General features: G+C 44.8%; 1 protein-coding gene across 1 annotated transcript; it reads left to right on the forward strand.

Annotated features, from left to right (window-relative positions):
- The first annotated feature begins 5,000 nt into the window (after window positions 1–5,000).
- LOC128627865 (sulfotransferase 2A1-like) lies at window positions 5,001–18,832 on the forward strand. The gene is given in 7 exon segments (XM_053668170.1): window positions 5,001–5,136; window positions 6,676–6,884; window positions 11,257–11,311; window positions 11,502–11,596; window positions 14,946–15,130; window positions 18,695–18,747; window positions 18,750–18,832. Coding segments are annotated over 7 exon segments (816 nt in total).
- The last annotated feature ends 1,060 nt before the right edge of the window (window positions 18,833–19,892 follow it).

Here is a 19,892-nt window from a genome sequence, read left to right on the forward strand (position 1 = left end):
ACTACGGGGGCTCTTGCCCACGTCTGTTGGCTGGAGGCCTCAGTTCCTGGCCGTATAGGCCTGTCCACGGGTCAGCTGGGGCCTCTGCCAGCTGGAGAGCCAGCACTGGGGGGTCACACCATCATTTCTGTGACGTCCTGTGGGTTGTACCAGTCACACTGCTTAGTGGGAAGGACAATTCAAGGATGTGAAGACCATTATCAGGCACCACCGAGGACACCAATAGATTCTCCTGATCTAATGCTGTTTTGCTTTGTTTTATTTTCACCAGCACAGAGCCTGCCTGTTGCTGTCCTATTGAGTCCTACGAAATCTTACTCCACTTTTCCCCCCTGTTCCCATGTCCCAGTCACAGTGGACACCTTGTTACTCCTCCATCAAGAGAAAAAAAACTCTCCAGCCCTGGCTGGTGTGGCTCAGTGGACTGAGCGCCAGCCTCCTAAGGAAAGGTTGCTGGTTTGATTTCTAGTCAGTGCAGGTGCCTGTGTTCCCAGCCAGGTCCCCAGCAGGGGGCGTGCAAGAGGCACCTGTTTAATAGATCTCTTGCACATGGATGTTTTTCTCTCCCTCTTTCTCCTTTTCTTCCCTTCTCTTTAAAAACAAATAAATAAAATCTTTATAAAAAGCATTTATGCGACTCTGCATGTTGATAAGAGCTCCTACAAACATCCCTGCATTCCATGAGAAAGGAAGCAGAGTCTGATGCCTCATTCCAGTTCTCAGAGAACTAAACATTCTGTTCAAAGCAGAACTAGGGATCTGTCTGCACGGACCATTGATGGCCCATCCCAGCGCCCTGGGGGCAGACAACGGCCTCAAGCCTGGTCTCTGTTCCACTGGCTCCCTGCTCTGAAGTTTGCACACACTCGGCCTCCCTGCCCAAAATGTCAGCAGGTCCTGCCGGTGCTGGGGTGGGGCTGTTGGAGTAAAATTACCTGGATTTTTTTTTCAGATTCAACACAAGTTTTGTGTTGTAAACCTCAATACAAGTGGAGTCACTTTAACATGGAGCCAGAGTGGCCTCCCCAGAGGAGCAACTGCCTTGCACATCCCTGGGCCTTATACCTCTGGATGTTCAAACTGGACAAAGTGACCTAGAACAGGGCCTGAAGCAAATGGTTCTTTGGAAAGGTAACAGGAAAGTAGATATTATGACTCCTGGACTGATGACTACTGGGCTGAATATTTAAAAACATGGTTTAGAATTAAGATCACTATGTCATGGCTGATGTGGCTCAATGGATTACTGGTTCAGTCCTAAAAATAAATAAATAAATAAAAATTTTTTGCAACATCATACAAAGTTTAATGAAACTGGTAAAATGGTAATCATACACATTAGTCTGAAGGAAGGTATATTTGATACGTAAGGCAAATAACTAAGCACAGTATGTAGGTCATACTTCGTTCAGATAATGAAGTTCACCAGTGCCAAATTGGAGAGACATCAGGAAATGAATGTTAAACTATGAACCTATTCTGAATTCTCTGATTTCTAGTCTGTATGTAACTTTGGCTAAAATTTTTAAAAAGAAAAGAATTAACATCTCTATGTTAAGCTTGTCGATGCCAAAAAATACTCCATGGTCTTTTGTCTCCTATTCAGAAAACTTCTTTTGCTTCTGCCTGGATCAGGGTTTCCCTAGTAGCTATTTCTCATTTTTGTTTGTCTGCTCTCAAATCAATGCTTGTTGCCTCCCAGTTTGAAAGCCATTTCTTTCTAGGTGAACAGTGTGTGAGTTTCGTATGTGCGATGAGAGGACTGTACAGAATGGAAGCTCTGAATTCTGCATTGACAATGTGCTGTTTCTGGAGGCTGCCCTTCCTTCCTCGCACCTTAAACAGCCTGCACAACCAGACCTCTCCCCAAGTCGTGTGACATTCTGAGTGGTGTCAGCTTCAGCTTCGCAGGAAGGAACTGGTGGGCATTGAAGGGCAAGGAAGACACCTGCAGCTCTGGAGGGAGCCATGTGGTGTGGGCTCAAAGAGCAGTGCACCTGTGTCCAAGGCTGCTGAAACAAATTGTCCCAAAGTTGGGGGGGGGTTAACCAAGGGAAGTTTATTCTCTTACAGTTGTGGGGGCCCGACGTCCAAATCAAGCTGAATGCATGTGTGTGCTTCCTCTGAAGGCCCGAGGGGAGTGTCTGTCCGTGTCTCTTCCAGCTTCCGGTGGCTGCAGGCACTCCTTGGCCTGTGGCTGCATAGCTCCCACTCCTGCCTCTGCCTCCACATGTGTGCCTTCTCCTCTGTGTGTCTGTGTCCTTTTCTCTTCTGTCTATCTCTTTTTAAAAAAGATTTCATTTATTTACTTTTAGAAGGAGGGAGAAAAAGAGAAAGAGGAGATAAACACTGATGTGCGAGAGATACAGCAATAGGTTGCCTCTCACCTGCCCAAATCAGGAGACCTTGAATGACACCTAGGCATGTGCCTGGACTGGAAATCAAACCGGTGACCCTGTGGTTCACACGCTGGTGCTCAATCCACTGAGCCACAACAGCCAGGGCTCCTCTTCTGTCTCTTACATTTAGGTCCCATCTGAGTAATTCAGGATAACCCTCTCTCAGAGATGAGGAAAGGAGATAGACGTGGACCTGGGCAAATCCCTCAAATCCCATGGACTGATAATAGAAATCGGGGTACTCATCACAAAGGGACTGAAATTTTAATACCCTCCCCAGAAAAGCTGCCCAGGGAATTGCCACAGGAAGAAGTATTAGGTTCTCTAATTGAAAGGCCAGTTTTTCCACAGCCTATTGCCCTTTAATCTTTAAACTGGAAGTAAATGTATGACACAACACCATGGGACAGTATCAGCATGTTCTAAAAACACACTTACCTGTACCAATGGGTCTTATGTGTTTATGTTACTAGTTGGCATCCTTTAGTCTCAGCTTGAAGAGCTTCCAGTACTTCTTGGGTGGCAGGTTTACTGCGGGTAAACTCCAACTTTTACTTGTCTGGGAAACTCTCTAACTGTCCTTTACTTCTGCAAGAATAACTTTACCCGATAGAGAATTTTTAGTGGAAATAACAATTGCCATCTTGGGCTTTCAACGTGGTAGATATGAGAACACTTTCAGCCCAGTGCCCAAAACCTGCGGTTTATTTCACTCATCAATTGGAATGTATCATCCCACCTTCTCCGGGCCTGAGAGGTTTCTCCAGGGAAACCCACTGGTAGCCTTGTGGGGGGGTCCCTTTGTAACTGACAAGCTTTGTTTGCCTTGATGCTTTTACTTTTTACTATTTTTGTTTTTTAATCCTCACCTGAGGACATATTTACTGATCTTGAAAAGAGAGAAAAAAGGAAGAGAAAGAGAGAGACAGATGGACACAGAGAGAGAACATAGGTTGTGGGTTGCCTCCTGTACACGCCCCAATCAGGAATCAAATCAAAATCCTTGGAATGTGCCCTGACCAGGAATCAAACCTGGACAGGATGATGCTCCAACCACCTTAGTGACCCAGCCAGGGCTACTTGATGCTTTTAAAATGATCCCTTTGTCTTTGCTTTTTAAAAGTGTTATTATACTGTGTCTCTGAGAGATTGCTCTAAGTAGATGGGGGGCACTATACAATGTCATGAACTCAGATATCCAAATCTCTCACCAGATTTGTGATGTTCTCAGCCATTGTTTCTTTAAATGTGCTTCCTGACTTCTCTCTCTTCTCCTTATGAGATTTCAATAATTGGCAAACTGTCTCTTATCATGGTGACCCATACAGGGTGTAGACTTTTTTTATTTTCATTCTTTTTATCTTTGTTCTCCTCTGACTGAATAATCTTGGAGTTACTATCTGCTAACTCATGGGTTCTCTCTTCTGCTTGATCCATTTCATACTGATGCTCTCTATTGCATTTTTATCTATCATTTCATCCGCTGTGTTCTTCTTCAGCTACCAAACTTCTGTTTGGTTCTTCTTCCTGATTTCTAGCTCTTTGTGAAACTTCTACTTTTGTTCAGATGTTGTTTTCCCGATTTTGTTGAATTTTCTTTCTTAAGGATGTGGGTTCCATTTCTAGTTGGGGTGTATAGGGGAGGCAATGAGTTGATGTTCCTCTGTCACATTGATGTTTCTCTCTCTCTCTCTCCCTCCACATCAATAAAACATGTCCTTGGGTGAGATTTTAAGTAAGTAAATATCACCTCCTCTTGGAACTTCACTCATCTCCTAAACCTTAGTGAGCTCTTCCTCCATGCGTTTTTATAGGTCCCTTAACTTTCACCTTCATGGAAGTTAATACACTGTGAGATATCTTCTGTTTTCTTGTCTTTCTCCCTCAGAGGCCAAGAGGAGGCTGAGGAGACATATTAGACAACTTGAAATAATGTTGGGTTCTGGGACAGAAAAATTATGGTTAGATATAAGCTAGGGAATTCTGAGTAAAGTATAAGGTATGAGAATTCTCTATACTGTCTTTGCAACTTTTCTGTATATCTAAAACTGTTTTGCTCTGGCTGGTGTGGCTCAGTGGAGTGACCGCCAGCCTGAGAGCCAAAGGGTCACCAGTTCAATTCCTAGATTAGGGCACATGCCTGGGTAGTGCACCAGGTCCCCAGTAGGAGGCATGCAAGTGGCAACCACACATGGATTTTTCTGTCCCTCTGTTTCTTTTTTTCTTCCCCTTTCTAAAAATAAATAAAAATTTAAAAAAATAAGTAAAACTGTTCTAAAACTAAATTCCATTAAAAATAGTTTTAATTCGCCCACATTTCTACATCCTTGGGCTTGTTGAATTCCTGGTTCCATCCCATGAATTCAAAGTTGGATTACCCCATAATGTTTCTTTCACACTTGCTCAATCTCATCAACCTTCTAACCACCTCTCAGTTACAATATCTGCGTCTCTTTATCAACAGACAACTCCTCAACAAACCCAGGGAGATTAATGATTATTTTATCTTTCTTATCAAAGGTGATGTCTTGGCAGCTGCCACAGGCTCTTATGGTGCCTGCAGCTGGAACTCTTAACACCAGGTTCAAAGAGCTCACTGTAATGTCAGATGGGTACATGTGGTTTGAAGGGATCCCTTTCCCTGTTGCTCCCAGTTACACACCAGTGCACCTGAGAGCAATGCAGAATTTTGTGTTTAAGGATGAAGATGACTTAACACTGTCATTCCCCAAATCAGGTAAGGGAGGAGGTCAGGTGCCAAGAAAGACTGTGGCTGAGTCTTTCATCTATTCACAAGTGTTTTCTCTCTGTCCCCCCAGGTTCAGGGTTTGAGGGACAAAAGCTGGGTCCTAATACCAATCGCACTGAGCGAAACGAAGCAAACCAGGCAGTTACACAGCTAGAGGAGTGTGCAGAGCAGGTAATCGAAGGTGTTAGGAAACCTATACAGGCAAATCCTAAGGCAGACTCAGGGGCTTGTGTGGAGAAGCAAAGGGCAATAGCCAGCAAAGTCCTCACAGAAACAAAAGAAAAGGAAGTAATCATGTGAGATGATGGGTCTTTTAATTAGCTTGATTTTGGTAATCGTTTCACAACATGTGTGTAGATAGATAGATGGATAGATAGATAGATAGATAGATGATAGATAGATAGATAGACACAAAATTGTCACATTGCACCCTTTAAATGTACACCATTTTCATTGGTCGGGTATACCTGAATGAACCTGAAAGGAAGGGGTGAAAAAGACACCTCTACCAGAGCCAAAATATAAGGAGTAGATTTTTAAAAAGCTTCTAAATCGAGATGAAGAAAAAGTAACTGTGAAACTATTTCATGAAAAGGGATATTTTCAGTAGAGGTATCAGTGTGGACGATGGGCAGGAATTCAAAACAAGCCTGGCCAAGTTGAGGGACTGACAGTGTGGGGATCGCATCTCTAGGAGGAGAATGAAAAGCAGAAAAAAACTAGAAGATGGGCACAGACCGAGGCTGGAGACGCTGGCAGAGGCCCCGTAGTGAAAAGTCAAGGGCGATGGATTTAGGCATACAGCCAAAAGGTGGAAGCAACCCAGATGTCCATTGACGGGTGAACAGGTGACCAAAACATGGTGTATACACACAATGGAATCTTCTTCATCCTGAAAAAGGAACAAAAGTTCTGACTCAGCCTAAGACATGGGGGGGGACTCTGAGGACGTTACACTAAATGAAAGACACCTGTCACAGAAGGAGAACTACCACCTGATCTACTTCTACTAGCTGCAGAGAGTAACCAAATGCTAAGAGAGAAAGAGGGTGGGGGCTGCCAAGGACTGAGGGGAGGAGAGAATGGAGAATTTTTGTTTAATGGGTATGGCGTTTCAGTTTTGCCAAATGTAAAGTTTCTGGAGATTGGTTGTTCACCGGTGGGAATATATATGCTCCACCCCATTAGACTGAATGCTCAAAAATGGTTAAGGAGGCACAGTTTATGTTACATTCTATCATGACATTTTTTAAAAGTCAGATTAGCTCTGGCTGGCATACCTCAGTGGACTGAGTGCAGGCTGTGAACCAAAGGGTCATCGGTTGGATTCCCAGTCAGGGCACATGCCTGGGTTGCAAGCCAGGTTCCCAGTAGAAGGCACTTGAGAGGCAATCACACCCTGATGTTTCTCTTCCTCTGTTTCTATCTCCATTCCCCTCTCTCTAAAAATGAATCAATAAAATCTTTAAAAAATAAAATAAAGGTCAGATTTCAAAAATGAATGACCATTCTTTCTTCTTTATCCAGGAACAAACTGGTTGATCAAAATTTTCAGCCTGATTCACTTCAGGGGAAATCCCACGTGGATCCAATCTGTGCCCATCTGGGAATGCTCACCCTGGTTCGAGACCGCGCATGGATACAAAGCCCTGGAGGACAAGGAAGGCCCACGCCTCATCACCTCCCACATCCCCATTCAACTTTTCCCCAAGTCTGTCTTCCAGTCCAAGACCAAGGTCAGTGCACACTGGTCAAGCTGTGTTTGATTAATGCTTTTCTAACATTAAAGTGCCCAGGAATCACCTAGGGATCTGGTGAGGTGCGATCTCATCCAGTAGGTCTGGATGGCGGGGGGCGGGGCAGAAGGACCTGAGATTCTGCGTTGGGCAGTGCCCCAGTCCAACCCAGAAGCAAAGAAAAATGGTACTGCCTGAGTCTTAGAAAACTAAGTTTTAAACCCAAGCAGAATTTATAATGGTGTTACATACTACATAACCCCCCTTTTGTTGCTGTAAAAAATAATGAGCCCATCTCACCCTGTCTGGTGTAGCTCAGTGAATTGAGCACTAGCCTGCAAACCAAAGGGTCACTGGTTAGATTCCCAGTCAGGGCACAGGCCTGGGTTGGGGGCCAGGTTCCCAGTAGGGGGTGTGTGTGAGGCAACCACACATTGATGTTTCTCTCCCTCTCCTTTTTCCTCCCTTCCCTTCTGTCTAAATATAAATAAATATAATCTTAAAAAAATAATAAGGTTGTCTCAATTACATAAACGCCTCCTGCCACTCAGGTAGGAGCAGTAGACATAGACCTGGCCATTTGGAAAGCAGAAAATGCATAAACGAAGGCTAAATCCAGGGTGATCACTCCAGCACCATGCCCAGCCTTACTCAGTACTTTGTCTCCCTAGATCCAGCTGCCTCTTGAGCTTAGCAGCCACGAGACTCTCTTGTGGGGCTTGCAGATACCACCACAAGGGACCGCGGGAATCTTAGAGCATCTCAGATGATGTTTAACAACATACTTTCCTGGATGGTGCTAGTTGGTTTGTGATTTTTTACAAGTGTTTTGTGCTTCAATTAGATTGCCAAGCTTAGAATAATATTCTCTTCTCGTGGAAATTTCACCATGTGTCACATCACAGTGAAAAAAAATTTTTTTCAATTTTATATTTCAATTACAGTCAGTATTCAATATTATATTAGGTTCAGGTGTACAGCATAGTGGTTAGAGAATCGTAAAATTATGATGTGATATCCCAGTAGGTATAGTATCCACCTGGCACCATACATAGTTATTATATATATTGACTAGATTCTAAGGTATACTGTACATCCCCAAAGAAATCCAAAACACTAATTTGTAAAGACATATGCATCACTGTGTTCATTGCAGCATTTTTACAATAGCCAAGATATGGAAGCAGCCTAAGTGTCCTTCAGTACAAGATTGGGTAAAGAAAATGAAGATTTTTATTTCAACCCATCACTTCTCAGGCTTCTTTATAACACCCGTAATTTTAGTGTTGAATGTATTCACATTGCGATTCCTCAGTTTTTTGTTTGAATCCCTGCACAGGGAAACTGAGGCCTAGAGAGAGTTGAAGCCTGTAATCATTTCACAAAGAAAGCTGGTGCAGAATCCAGCATATACCTTCAATATTCAAATGCTAAGGTCCTTGCAGGTGTGCGAATATTTGCACTAATCTGGAGTATTGGGTTGTCGAATCTTTATGTGTGTACACGACTGGGCAGCCACCGTCCAGACATTGATTTAAGGTATTTCTGCTGCCCTATGACATCCCCTCTGCAACTTCCCAGTCAATGCTCATCCACAGAGGGGATTGCTTCACTGACTTCTCACTCTATAGATTGATTTCGCTCATTTTTTTTATTTTATTGATTATGCCATTACAGTTATTCTATTCCCACCTTCATTCCCCTTAACCCTGCACCCCCCCTGCCCCCACCATTCCCCCCTTTAGTTTATGACCATGTGTCTCAAGTCCTTTAGATTCTATATTCCCCATACTATTCTTGCCCCCCCGTCTATTTTCTACCTACTGTTTATGCTACTTCTCTGTACCTTCTCCCTCCCTTCTCCTCCTCTGACTACCCTGTTGCTAACCCTCCATGAGATATTCATTTCTATGTTTCCTCTCCTGATCTAGCTGTCCTTTTAGTTTGCTTTTGTTTTAGGTGTGATTGTTAATAACTGTGAGTTTGCTGTTCTTTCACTGTTCATCTTTTTAATCTTCTATTTCTTAGATAAGTTCCTTTAACATTTCATATAATAAGGCCTTGATGATGGTGAACAATGAATTTTTTCAATTTCATCTTATCTGAGAAGCACTTTATCTGTCCTTCCATTCTAAATGAAAGCTTTGCTGCATAGAGCAATCTTGGTTGTAGGTATTTGGATTTCATGACTTGGAATACCTTTTTCCAGCCCCTTCTTGCCTGTAAGGTCTCTTTTGAGAAATCTGCTGACAGTCTGATGGGAACTGCTCTGTAGGTGACTGTCCCCTTATCTCTTGCTGCTTCTAGGATTCTTTCCTTCATTTTAATTTTGGCTAATGTAATTATGATATGTCCTGGTGTGTTTCTTCTTGGGTCCAAATTCTTTGGGACTCTCTGAGGTTCTTGGATTTCCTGGAAGTGTATTTCCTTTGCCAGATTGGGGAAATTCTCCTTTATTATTTCTTGAAATAAGCTTTCCACTGGTGACTGTTCCTTTTCCCCTTCTGGTACCCCTATAATTCGGATGTTGGAGCGTTTAAAAATGTTCTGGAGGTTCCTAAGTCTCTCCTCATTTTTTTGAATTCTTGTTTCTTCATATTTTTCTGTTTGGTCATTTTTTTCTTTCTTCTGGTTCACTCCCTTTATTTGAGTCTCAGTTCCCTTTTCATCACTATTGGTTTCCTGTGCAATTCCCTTCATTTCAATTAGTTTAGCCTTCATTTGTTCCTCTAATTTGTGACTAAAGTCAACCAGTTCTGTGAGCATTCTGATCACAAGTGTTTTGAACTGTGCATCTGAAAGTTTTGCTATTTCTTCATTACTTAAAGTTATGGGCCCTGGGGCTTTGAGATCTTCTTGAGCCATTTTTGATCTGTTCACTCCCATTAATTATGAGGAGCAGAGCCTTAGGTGTTTACCAGGCCAGGGCCGCCCAAGTCACTGGGTTGTGATGCTGCATGTAGGGGCAGGGTCAGAGCCAGGAAATGGTGGCCCCCTGTGTGGCCTCTCCCTGCTGGTGTTTGCTGGGTCCCATCTCACGGCCCACTTTCTCACTGGTCTATCTGCTCATGAACTTGCGACCACATTCAACCTGCTGCCCTGCGTCCTCACTGGGTCCGCTGGTTGCTCACTGGGCCGCTCCTACTGCTTCCACTGGGTCCCCCAAACTGCTCCTGCTGCCTCTGTGGCTTATTGGATAAATAGGACAACCCCTTGTCCAAGGGTTGGCATGAGTCTGATGCTTCCCTGCCTCCCCATGCTCTCACCTTTCTCCTTTACCTGAACCCCACGACTCTGGTGAATGTCTTCATTCTGGTCTCTGCCACAATGCCTGTTTTTACCTAAATCTTCCTTTTCAGCACTCTGTAAAATAGCACCCCTCTCCAGTAAAATGCACTCTGTAACATTCTCCCTTTCTTCCCTTGGCCCTCAGCACCAATGAGCATATCTTCTCATTCTGTCTGTTCTCTGTATCTCCCCACTAAACTCTGAGCTCTTTGGGATGTTCCCTGTTGACCCCGGGACTTAGAGTGGTGTTTCCCACATCATCAACAGCTAATACACCTTCGTTAAATAATGAGTATTTATATGTCATCCCTTCCCTCGGTGCTTCATGAACCAGCCTCATGTTTATTTCCCACCTGGATTAATCTGACAGGCTCAGCAGTGTCCCCCCACCCAACTCCCGCATGCCCTTTGGACCTTGTAGGCTCTGTTGTGACAATCATCTGTGACCCAAAGACAAGTCCACAGTCCCCAAATTGTTTGCCTGCAGAGCAAAAGTTCAGCGTTCAAAGCCCACGGGCGAAGTTCGTATTGAGCTGATCCTGACTGGATGCTTCAGCCCTAAGTTCTGCTTTGCTTCAGATTCTTCTTTCAGAAAACAAACAAACAAACAAACAAACAAACAAAAAACAGGCAACTGAAGAAACCCTGGGGTGGAGCCGAACATGAAGGAAACAACCCCCTCATGGACACTCTGTTTGATTTTGCCATTTGATGGAGGAAGTGGTCGGAATGGTGCCCCCGCTGTCCCTGGGAGTAAAAAAGTCCAGTCGATAGCCCTGAAAATGTCATCCCTATCATGACATCTTGCTTCTCTACTTCCTAAAACTCCATATGCAAACTCTGAAACCACATCGAGTGGCCCCCAACATATGGGGTGGAATTGGAAAAAAAATTATAAGCCAGAAGAAAGGCAGCTCGTTTTCAAAGGAACAATAACTTCCATCGCAACAGTGATGGCAAGAAGACACAAGAGCGTCCAGGGCTCTGAGAGTTTCCCATCCACCCAAAGCTCCAAACTTGGCAGAATAGGGCAGCATGAAAGCCCATCCTCAGGCCCCCCAGCTCTCTGGGGAGGTCTCCTCAGGAGGCCCTGGTGACCAGGGGCAGAGCCTACTCTGAACGCACCCTGCTCACACCAGGTAAACACCTAACAATGGATAACAATGCTCCATCTCCACACACACTCACTCAATTCTTCAGTAAATACTTGTCCATGTGCCAGACACCATGTGAGCCAGTGTGACCGCAAGAGTGAAGCTACCAGGGGGCACCTGACTCCACGCAGCCTGTCACGCACCCACTCTCTCTGCCTCCCCCCCCCCACTGCAGTGTCCTTTGGATCATGGTTCGACCACGCTCGTGGCTGGATGTCCAGGAGAGGGAAGGGGAACTTCCTGATAGTGAGTTACAAAGAGCTCAAGCAGATAACTTGGTGCTCAGCACTCCATCTCAATGCCATCTTCACTGCCTTCACTGTCATCCATGACTCTGTCTCTTCCTTTTCAAAGTCTAGCCCTGGGCAGGGTCCTTAGAAATGAAAGAAACTCTCTAGTCTTCATTGTCCTGGTCCCTCTCAGCACCCACAAGCTCCGAGCTATCTTTCTACTTGTGTTCTTCTTTGTTTCATTCGTGTCTTAAGGGCTTTTTTTGTGCATTGAGAAAGAATACAGGGGCCTTATCCTCACACTGGTTCTAAAATTTCCAGGGGCAGGGCACACTAGGTGTTACTGATAGCCTAATGCTAAGCGGGGTCCAAGGAACAAGAAGAAACTGGGTAGAAGCCAGGTTTGGTTCCAGAGATGTCTCCAACTTTCTGGCAACCCAACCTGACTGATGGAAGAAAAAAGAAGTCATGAAATCTATCTGTGTAATGGTTCAGACAGGCCAATGGCTGGAGTGACCGCTGATGGGCAGGAAACGCTATCAGATGGAGTTAAACCAATAAGAGTGACTGAGCCATGGAAGGAGGATCTTGGCCTATTAGTGGGATCTTGGGAAAAAGAGGAGAAACCATCCACACAGGCTTGCGCTTCTGTCTGACACATGTCACTTCCCTCTGAGCACTTCTGTCCAGTCCTCTGTGGTTTCCACGTGAACTCCATTTTTAAACAGAAGTCTTTTGTGACTCGCTTAGCAACTTCAGGTACACACCTCCATGCCTTGCTGGACTTGTATGTTCAAGCCACAAAATGAACTTTTATTGTGGCAACGGCTCCAGTCCTGCTTTTTGTTGTTGTTCTTATAGCACGTTGGCTCATGTAATTAAAAAAACTCTTAAAACACTGTTGCTCTAAAAAAGATGTCTATGATTCAAAGCAAAATGTTACGATTAAATTCATTTTTAATAATATTAACCTTCTGGTACCATGTGCCAAGTTCTAATTATTGAAATAATACATAAGAAGATCTTGGACAACTGCAAGATCAAGGTGAATGGAGGTCCGATGACTATGGAATTGAACAAACCACACTCATCCAGACTGGTAGGAGGGGAACAGATGAAGAATGGGCTGGCCCCACGTCCATGTGCACAAAATCTCAGGAGAAATACCTCAGGAGCTAGGAGTTCCAGACCCACAGTGGGCCCCCTGGCTCAGGATTCCAGTGCCCACAATGTCTGGCTGTTAAAACTAGTGAGGACTGAGTTGGTGCAGGAGGCTGCTGAAGCCCTAAGCAGCTGGTCTTGGGAACCCACAGGTAGACTCACCTACTCAGACTCACTCCCTCTGAGCTGCAGCACCAGCAACTTGGAGGCCACCAGTGGTGCACAGGGGCAGACTAAAGGGTCTGGCATAGAAATGAGCAGAGTCCGTCGTCCCTTTGCTAAACTCTCCACAGAGCTGGTAGGCTGGTGCCTTTTCTGAGACTTTATCAACCTGGCTAATGCCGTGTGATCCACCTTGAAGATTCACAGAGGCTCTACCCCACCCAACTTATGGGGTCACCCAAGCTGCTTTTCTGTAAGAATGGCTGGTCTTGTTTTCTACATCCTGTCAAACATGCAATAACTGGCTTCAGTGAGCCCCAGTGGCAGCCAGTCTAGGGTCATGTCTTGGCTTCACCTGGGAATCTGCAAGCCCAGCATAGGTGGCAGCCACCCCAGATTGCTCTATAGCTCAGGCAGAATGGCCCTGGGCAGAACACAGGTGGGGGCTGACCTTGGCCTGCACCACACAGGAAACCCCAGGGTCTCTGCACCCAGTGAACAGCTACAGACCATGTCAAAGCACCAACACCCTGCCCCTGCACAGCTGATCCTCCACAGAGGGTGGAAGTTGGTGGTCAGTGGTCATAGCCAGTCCTTGCAGCTGACTGGCCTGAGTGAATCCCTCTCTTTGACCTGCCAACAGCAACAAAGATACAACTACAAGAGAAGGGTGTACTCAGCCCACACAAAGGACACACCTCAAGTACCCAGCTTGGGAGATAGGGGAGGCTGTGCCACCGGACCCTATAAGACACCTACATTAGGCCACACTACCAAGACACAGAGTCAAAGCAGGTCTACCTAATACATAAAAACAAACATAGGAAGGCTGCCAAAATAAGGAGACAAAGAAACATGGTTCAAATGAAAGAACAGACCAAAACTCGAGGAAAAAGACCTAAGTGAATTGGAGATAACAATCTATCAGATGCAGAGTTCAAATTATTGGTTATGAAGATTCTCAAGGACTTTAGTGAAAACCTCAGCAGCATAAGAAGACTCAGTCAGAAACGAAGGGCACACTAATGAAACAAAGAACAGTTCACAGGGAAACTACAGTAGAACAGTTTAAGCCAAGAATCAAATCAATGATTTTGAACATAAGGAAGCAAAATCAACCATGCAGAAAGACAAAAAAAAAATCAAAGAATTTGGAAATCTATCTGAAAAAAAAAAAAAAAAGGGAAAGAAAGCTTCCCTAAGTCGGTGAAGGGAAAAGACATACAAGTCCAGGAAGTACAGAGACTCCCAACTATGATGGATGCAAAGAGGCCAACTCCAAGACACATCATAATTAAAAGACCAAAGTTTAAAGATAAAGACAGACTCTTAAAAGCAGTAAGAGGAAAGAAGAGAGTTACTGGAAGGTTCCCAGCTCTGAGGGGGGAGGGGCAGAATGGGGGAAGAGGTGAGGGGAATAAGAAGCACAAATAGGTATTTACAGAATAGCCATGGGGTTGCAAAGTACAGTGTAGGACATGGAGAAGCCAAAGAACTTACATGCATGACACATGGATGTGAACAATGCTAGAGGAATCTCCTGAGGGAGTGTGGGGCACTGGGTAGAAGGAAGCAAAAAAAACCCAGGACAATTGTAATCAATAAAATATAATTTTTTAAAAGATCTCTTAAATCTGTATGTGGTATTCAAATGTTACTCATGACAAACCATATCACTTAATGGGACACTGAGGATTTGAAGTCAATCCCTCACATCTTTGCCAAGTCCTCCCTAAACCTCTCCTTCCTTAATCCTCATCATAATTGTCCACAAGACTTTCTAAAAGTCTCTTCAGAAAACTATGCCCCGCATTTTACTGGTAAAGTGTAGTGAATTCAGTTACACTGGGAATCTCATATTGATTCCATCTTTCACTTACTAGTGCTCTTTCTTATCACCTTCTTCCCTTTCTTCCTCCTGGTCACGTCCAACACAACACTTCTCCTTTCTGTGCTGTTCCTCTTCCTCTTCCTCCTTCTGCTCCTCATCCTGCCATTTCCCCTTCTCACTTCCTTTTCTACGTCCTTCCCCTTTCCTGTCCTCTCTTTGTCATTTTCTTCTTTACGACACGAGAGGCACTATACAGAAGATCTGCCAATACCTGGGCAAGACGCTAGAACCAGAGGAAATGAACTTAGTGCTCAAGAATAGCTCCTTCCAGGTCATGAGGGAAAACAAGATGTCCAATTACACACTCCTGCCCAGTTGGCTTTTAGATGGGAAGAATGGATCACTGATGCGAAAAGATAAGTGAAAATGGCCCTTCTTCAGAATGCATCAGAGTATGCAGAGGGCATTCTCCTGCACACAGTAGGGCAGTACAAGCTGGCACCTGGGAGTGTATGAACTTGTCAATTTTAACTGCTCATCCCCCAGAGAACTCACGTGGTCTTTTTATTTTAAAGATTGTATTAATTTACTTTTAGACGTAGAGAAAAAGAGGGAGAAAGAGAGGCAGAGAAACATCAATGTGTGGTTGCCTCCCGAGTGCAACCCCCCCCCAACTAAAGACCCTGCCTGAAACCTATGTACCCTGACTTGAAATTGAACCAGCAACTCTTGTTCACAGCCTGGTGCTCAATCCACTGAGCTACACCAGCCAGGGCTCTTCATATGCTCTCCTCAGGGGATCTGTTTTCCAAGTACTTATTTGGCCTCTAGACACGTGGAGGCAGTTGATTAGACATAGAATTGTCACCTGACTTTGCAGGCCAATCATACTCTCTCTTCTCGGATTCTAGCACGGGGTATCCCCTCTTCAAGCATGAAGTTTGCCCAGGTGAATTTGCCGCAGCTGCCGACTTGCCAGCTGGGATGGACCAGGGAGGTGAGGAAAGGCATGGGGATGGTCATGCTGGTGCTGCTCCCTTGCTGAGTAAGCACAAAGGACCAGCCTGCACAGGGAAGGGTATAAACAGTGACTCAGCTGGAAAAAAATGAGAAAGAAGAGACCTTTCACTCAACTGAGAGGCCGTGTTGCTGTCAGACACTGTGGTGGATGATTAAATGCATCCATATCTCTGGGCTAAAGATGAATGAAGAATGTCCACTGCACAGGATGGAAGGAGCCTGTTTTTCAAGAGCCCTGTAGTAATTCAAGACCATCCAGGATGATCGATGGAAAGAAGGATATAAATGATTCAAAAGACAACAAATGGATGGGGGCTGTCACTCAGGGCAGATGGGATGTGGGCCACCATCTCAGAGGGCCAGAAGGTCAAAGCATCAAGACAAAGACTCGAATTCTCAATCCTTAAAATCTATAGGGAGCCCCGGCTGGTGTGGCTCAGTGGATTAACTGTGGGCCTACAAACTGAAAGGTGGTTGGTTCCATTCCCAGTCAGGTCACATGCCTGGGTTGCAGGCGGGGTCAGGCTCCAGCTGGGGGCATGTGAGAGGCAACTGAGGGCAACTGAAGTATCTCTCATACATGGACGTTTCTCTCCCTCTCTTACCTCCTTCCTTCTCTTCCTTCTAAAAATAAATAACTTTCTTTAAAAAATCTAGAGGGTTACTAGACTTATCATGATATCACAGCATAAGATATATAAATGTCTTGAACCTGAAACAAAGACTGTATACCAACTATTCTTTAAAATTTTTTAAAATTTGATGAACTATGACCTTCTAGATATAAATTGGCTTTGGACCCATGATGCCTTTCTTCTTTCTGATTACTCACATTTGGAGCGGGACCATCCACCCACTGCCTTTCCCACGACTGAGTTTTTGAAGCTGACAACTTGTCTTATTACAGAAAAGAAGCCAGCCACTCTCGGGTGTGGAACTTTATTTTATGTGCACGGACCCAGAGGAATCAGTCTCCAAACTCTGGGCCCCGAGCATCGGGGAGCAGTTATTTTTATAGAGCAAGGGAGGGCCCATCCTGTGGACCCTTACTTCTGGTGTGAAAGCAGGAGGCAGCTTACAGAAGCAAAAAAAACCACAGCCTTATCTCTGGCATGCAGACGATAAGCAGTCGTCCAGAGAAGCCAAAAGAAAACAACTGGGCTGCAATATCAAATCACTCTCTAGTCACTGCTGTGTCTTAGAATAGCTATCAATTTCCCCCAACAGTCTGATATTTCAGGTTCGCCTGAACAGACACAGTCTCTCAGCTGGTGTTTTCTAAGGGGCAGCTGAGCTGAATGTACACAGAGTATGTTTGGGTCCGCAAGGGCTGGGCGTAGCTTCCAATAAGTCTGAGGTTTAAGGAGGACTCAGGAGCAGAAGAAAGCAATTAGGATAAAAAGTGTTCTTCCCTGGCTGGCGTAGCTCTGTGGATTGAGTACAGGACTCTGAAGTAAAGGGTTGCCAGTTCAATTCCCAGTCAGGGCACAAACCTGGGTTGCAGGCCAGGTGCCCAGTAGGGGACACATGAGAGGCAACCACACATTGATGTTTCTCCCTTTTTTTCTCCCTCATTTCAATTCCCTCTAAATATAAATTTAAAAAAGTGTTCTAACAATGAAGTTATGAGCCCAAGAGGAACAGCAGGGGTTTATAGGGCAGCAGTTACTCATTAGACATTCTGCCATGCCCATAAGTGTATAATATCTACTTCTGGTTTATATATATAAGTACATATTCTTCTGTTGCCTGTTAATGTCACTAATGTATTACTTTAGTTAACATATAAATATAATGTCTGCATATTCATTTAAATGACATGCCAAGTAATAATATGATGAGAAATTAAGAGTAAGGCTTCTGGTGTCAAAGTCTTTTGCTCCAAATCCCCATCTATTGCTTCCTGCCTGTGCAGCCTCTCAGGGTCTCTTTTTCCTCATCTGTAAAATGGAGATAATACTAGTACATCCCTGATTCTTTTCATCATCCTTTCAACAAATATTTGAGTAGGTGCTATGTGTTTATGGCCCAGAAACACTAAACGTTTGGCAATTCAAAAAGAAAAGTTTATGATTTTCTGAATACACGTTGGAGATACAGGCCATACAGACAGCAGACACACACACAAATAGAAAAAACCCAGCATGTCACATGTAGTAGGTGTTATGAAGTGAAATACAAAGCAGCGATTGGGGATCGTCAGCTCCAAATGGAGCTGTGGGTGGGAAAGAACCTCACTGAGAAAACTGTACTAGAGTGAAGACTTGAAAGAAGCCAGCAGGCAAGACAGGGCTATACCTGGGCAAGACACATCCCAGGAAGAAGGGATGGGAACTGCAAATAGTTTGAGAAGGGAGGGGTGCCTAGCACATTGGAGGCCAAATCAGAAGGCTCAATGCGAGGAAGGTGAGTGAGCAAGTGGCCGGTCATGAGAGGTGGAGTCAGAGAAATGAGAGGGGACTTAGTCGCCAGAGGCTCTGTGGAAGCCAGAGCACTTTCTCCCAGTGGCCCCAGAAGAGCTTGGAGTTCTGAGCAGGAAGTGACACCACCCTGAAACAAGCCATCTTGTTTCTCAAGGTATCAGGATGGCTGCCATGCTGAGAGTAACTTAGAAAGGAGAAAGAGCCACATCAGAGAGACTAATGAGAAGTCTGATACCCTAACTCAGGGGAGAGAGGATGCTGGCCAGGGCCACAGTGTCAGAAATGGAGGTGGAGAAACAGGGTCAGATGTAGATGCATCAGATCAAAGAGCTGCATTAGTGATGATGAAGGGTGTGTACGCAGCATAGGCTGGGAGAAAGGAGAAGATAGGGAATCACTTCCAGACTCGGGGAAGTGGGGATACGCCCCACGGGTGTGGCTGGGGGAGGGAAAGGCCCACCAAAAATGCAGGGGTCATTCTGTGATCTTAGCTGCCGAGATGTGTTGGGGACTGGAGACCTGACCCTACTTCTGATCTGAGTATCCTTTTATCTTTCTCAGGCACTGCTGGGGACTGGAAAAATCAGTTCATGGTGGCCAAGCTGAAGCCTTTGACAAAATATTCCAGGAGAAGATGGCCGGCCTTCCTCGAGCGCTGATTTCATGGGGACAATGTTGACAGGCTTCTACATCTCACAGGGATAAATATTTGTTCTCCTGCCTCGAATGGCTGGCTGCCACTGCATAAAACCTGTTATTTCATCAGGAGCCTCTCTGACCTTTGACACCTCGGTTGTTAAAAATTACCAGAACATCTCTAGTTCACAGTATGGCATCCACGCTCTTAAAAACACTGAATACATTCAGAATGATACCGAATAATACAAGTATTGCCAAAGCTATGCAAAAAATGTTTATAAAAACAAGAAATAAAATGACAAAAGCAGCTAAGGCTTCTTGTCTTTCCATGGCCTCTTATCTGCCTAACTTTTTAGTAGCGTGACCTGGCAGTATTTAGTCTCTTGCTATGTGGTCTTTGACAAGAAACCATATATAGTATTAATGGAGGCTTTGGAAACATAGGTAAAGGGCATACTGTATAACGCTTCCATCAACTGGCATTTTTCCTCCATGTTTGAGACGTGGTTTTCATCCATGCTGACTATATAACCAGCTCAGCGTTTAGTACCCAGACCTGTTTTAGTGCCCCACGCTTCCGTGGGTGGACCTGGGTTCCTTCCCCATCCATTTCTCCCTGTTTCAAACACTGCTTTGGCATAACACACAAGCTGTCCTGGAAAATGTTCGAGGGACAAATGGATAAAGGAAATGAGATCTGTACAACAAGGGACAGTTATTGAATCTTAAAGAGAAGATTCATATGTGCAGCATGACCCTGCCATGTGCAGCAACGAGCATGACCCTGGTGGACAATGCGCTAAGCGACAGAAGCCAGACAGAAGGACAACTGGTTCATAGGTTCACTGGGATGAGGAATGTAAAACAGGCCAACTCCAAGGCCAACAGGCGGCTGCCGAGGGCAGGGGGAGGGGCCGTGGAGGTTGCAGGGTTCTTGGGTACGATGATCTGGTCATACAAGGTGTGTGAATTCTAGAGACCGGCCCTAGAATTGAACCCATAGGTGCCTATCCTGGATTGTCTGTCTACAATTTGTGAAGATGGTAGATCTCATGTTAAGTGTTTGTGCTCACATAGGGCATTTCATTGGGCAATTGCAC

Source organism: Artibeus jamaicensis, unplaced genomic scaffold (assembly GCF_021234435.1).
Source record: "Artibeus jamaicensis isolate MK-2021 breed Jamaican fruit bat unplaced genomic scaffold, CSHL_Jam_final contig_1519, whole genome shotgun sequence".
NCBI classification, from domain to species: domain Eukaryota; kingdom Metazoa; phylum Chordata; class Mammalia; order Chiroptera; family Phyllostomidae; genus Artibeus; species Artibeus jamaicensis.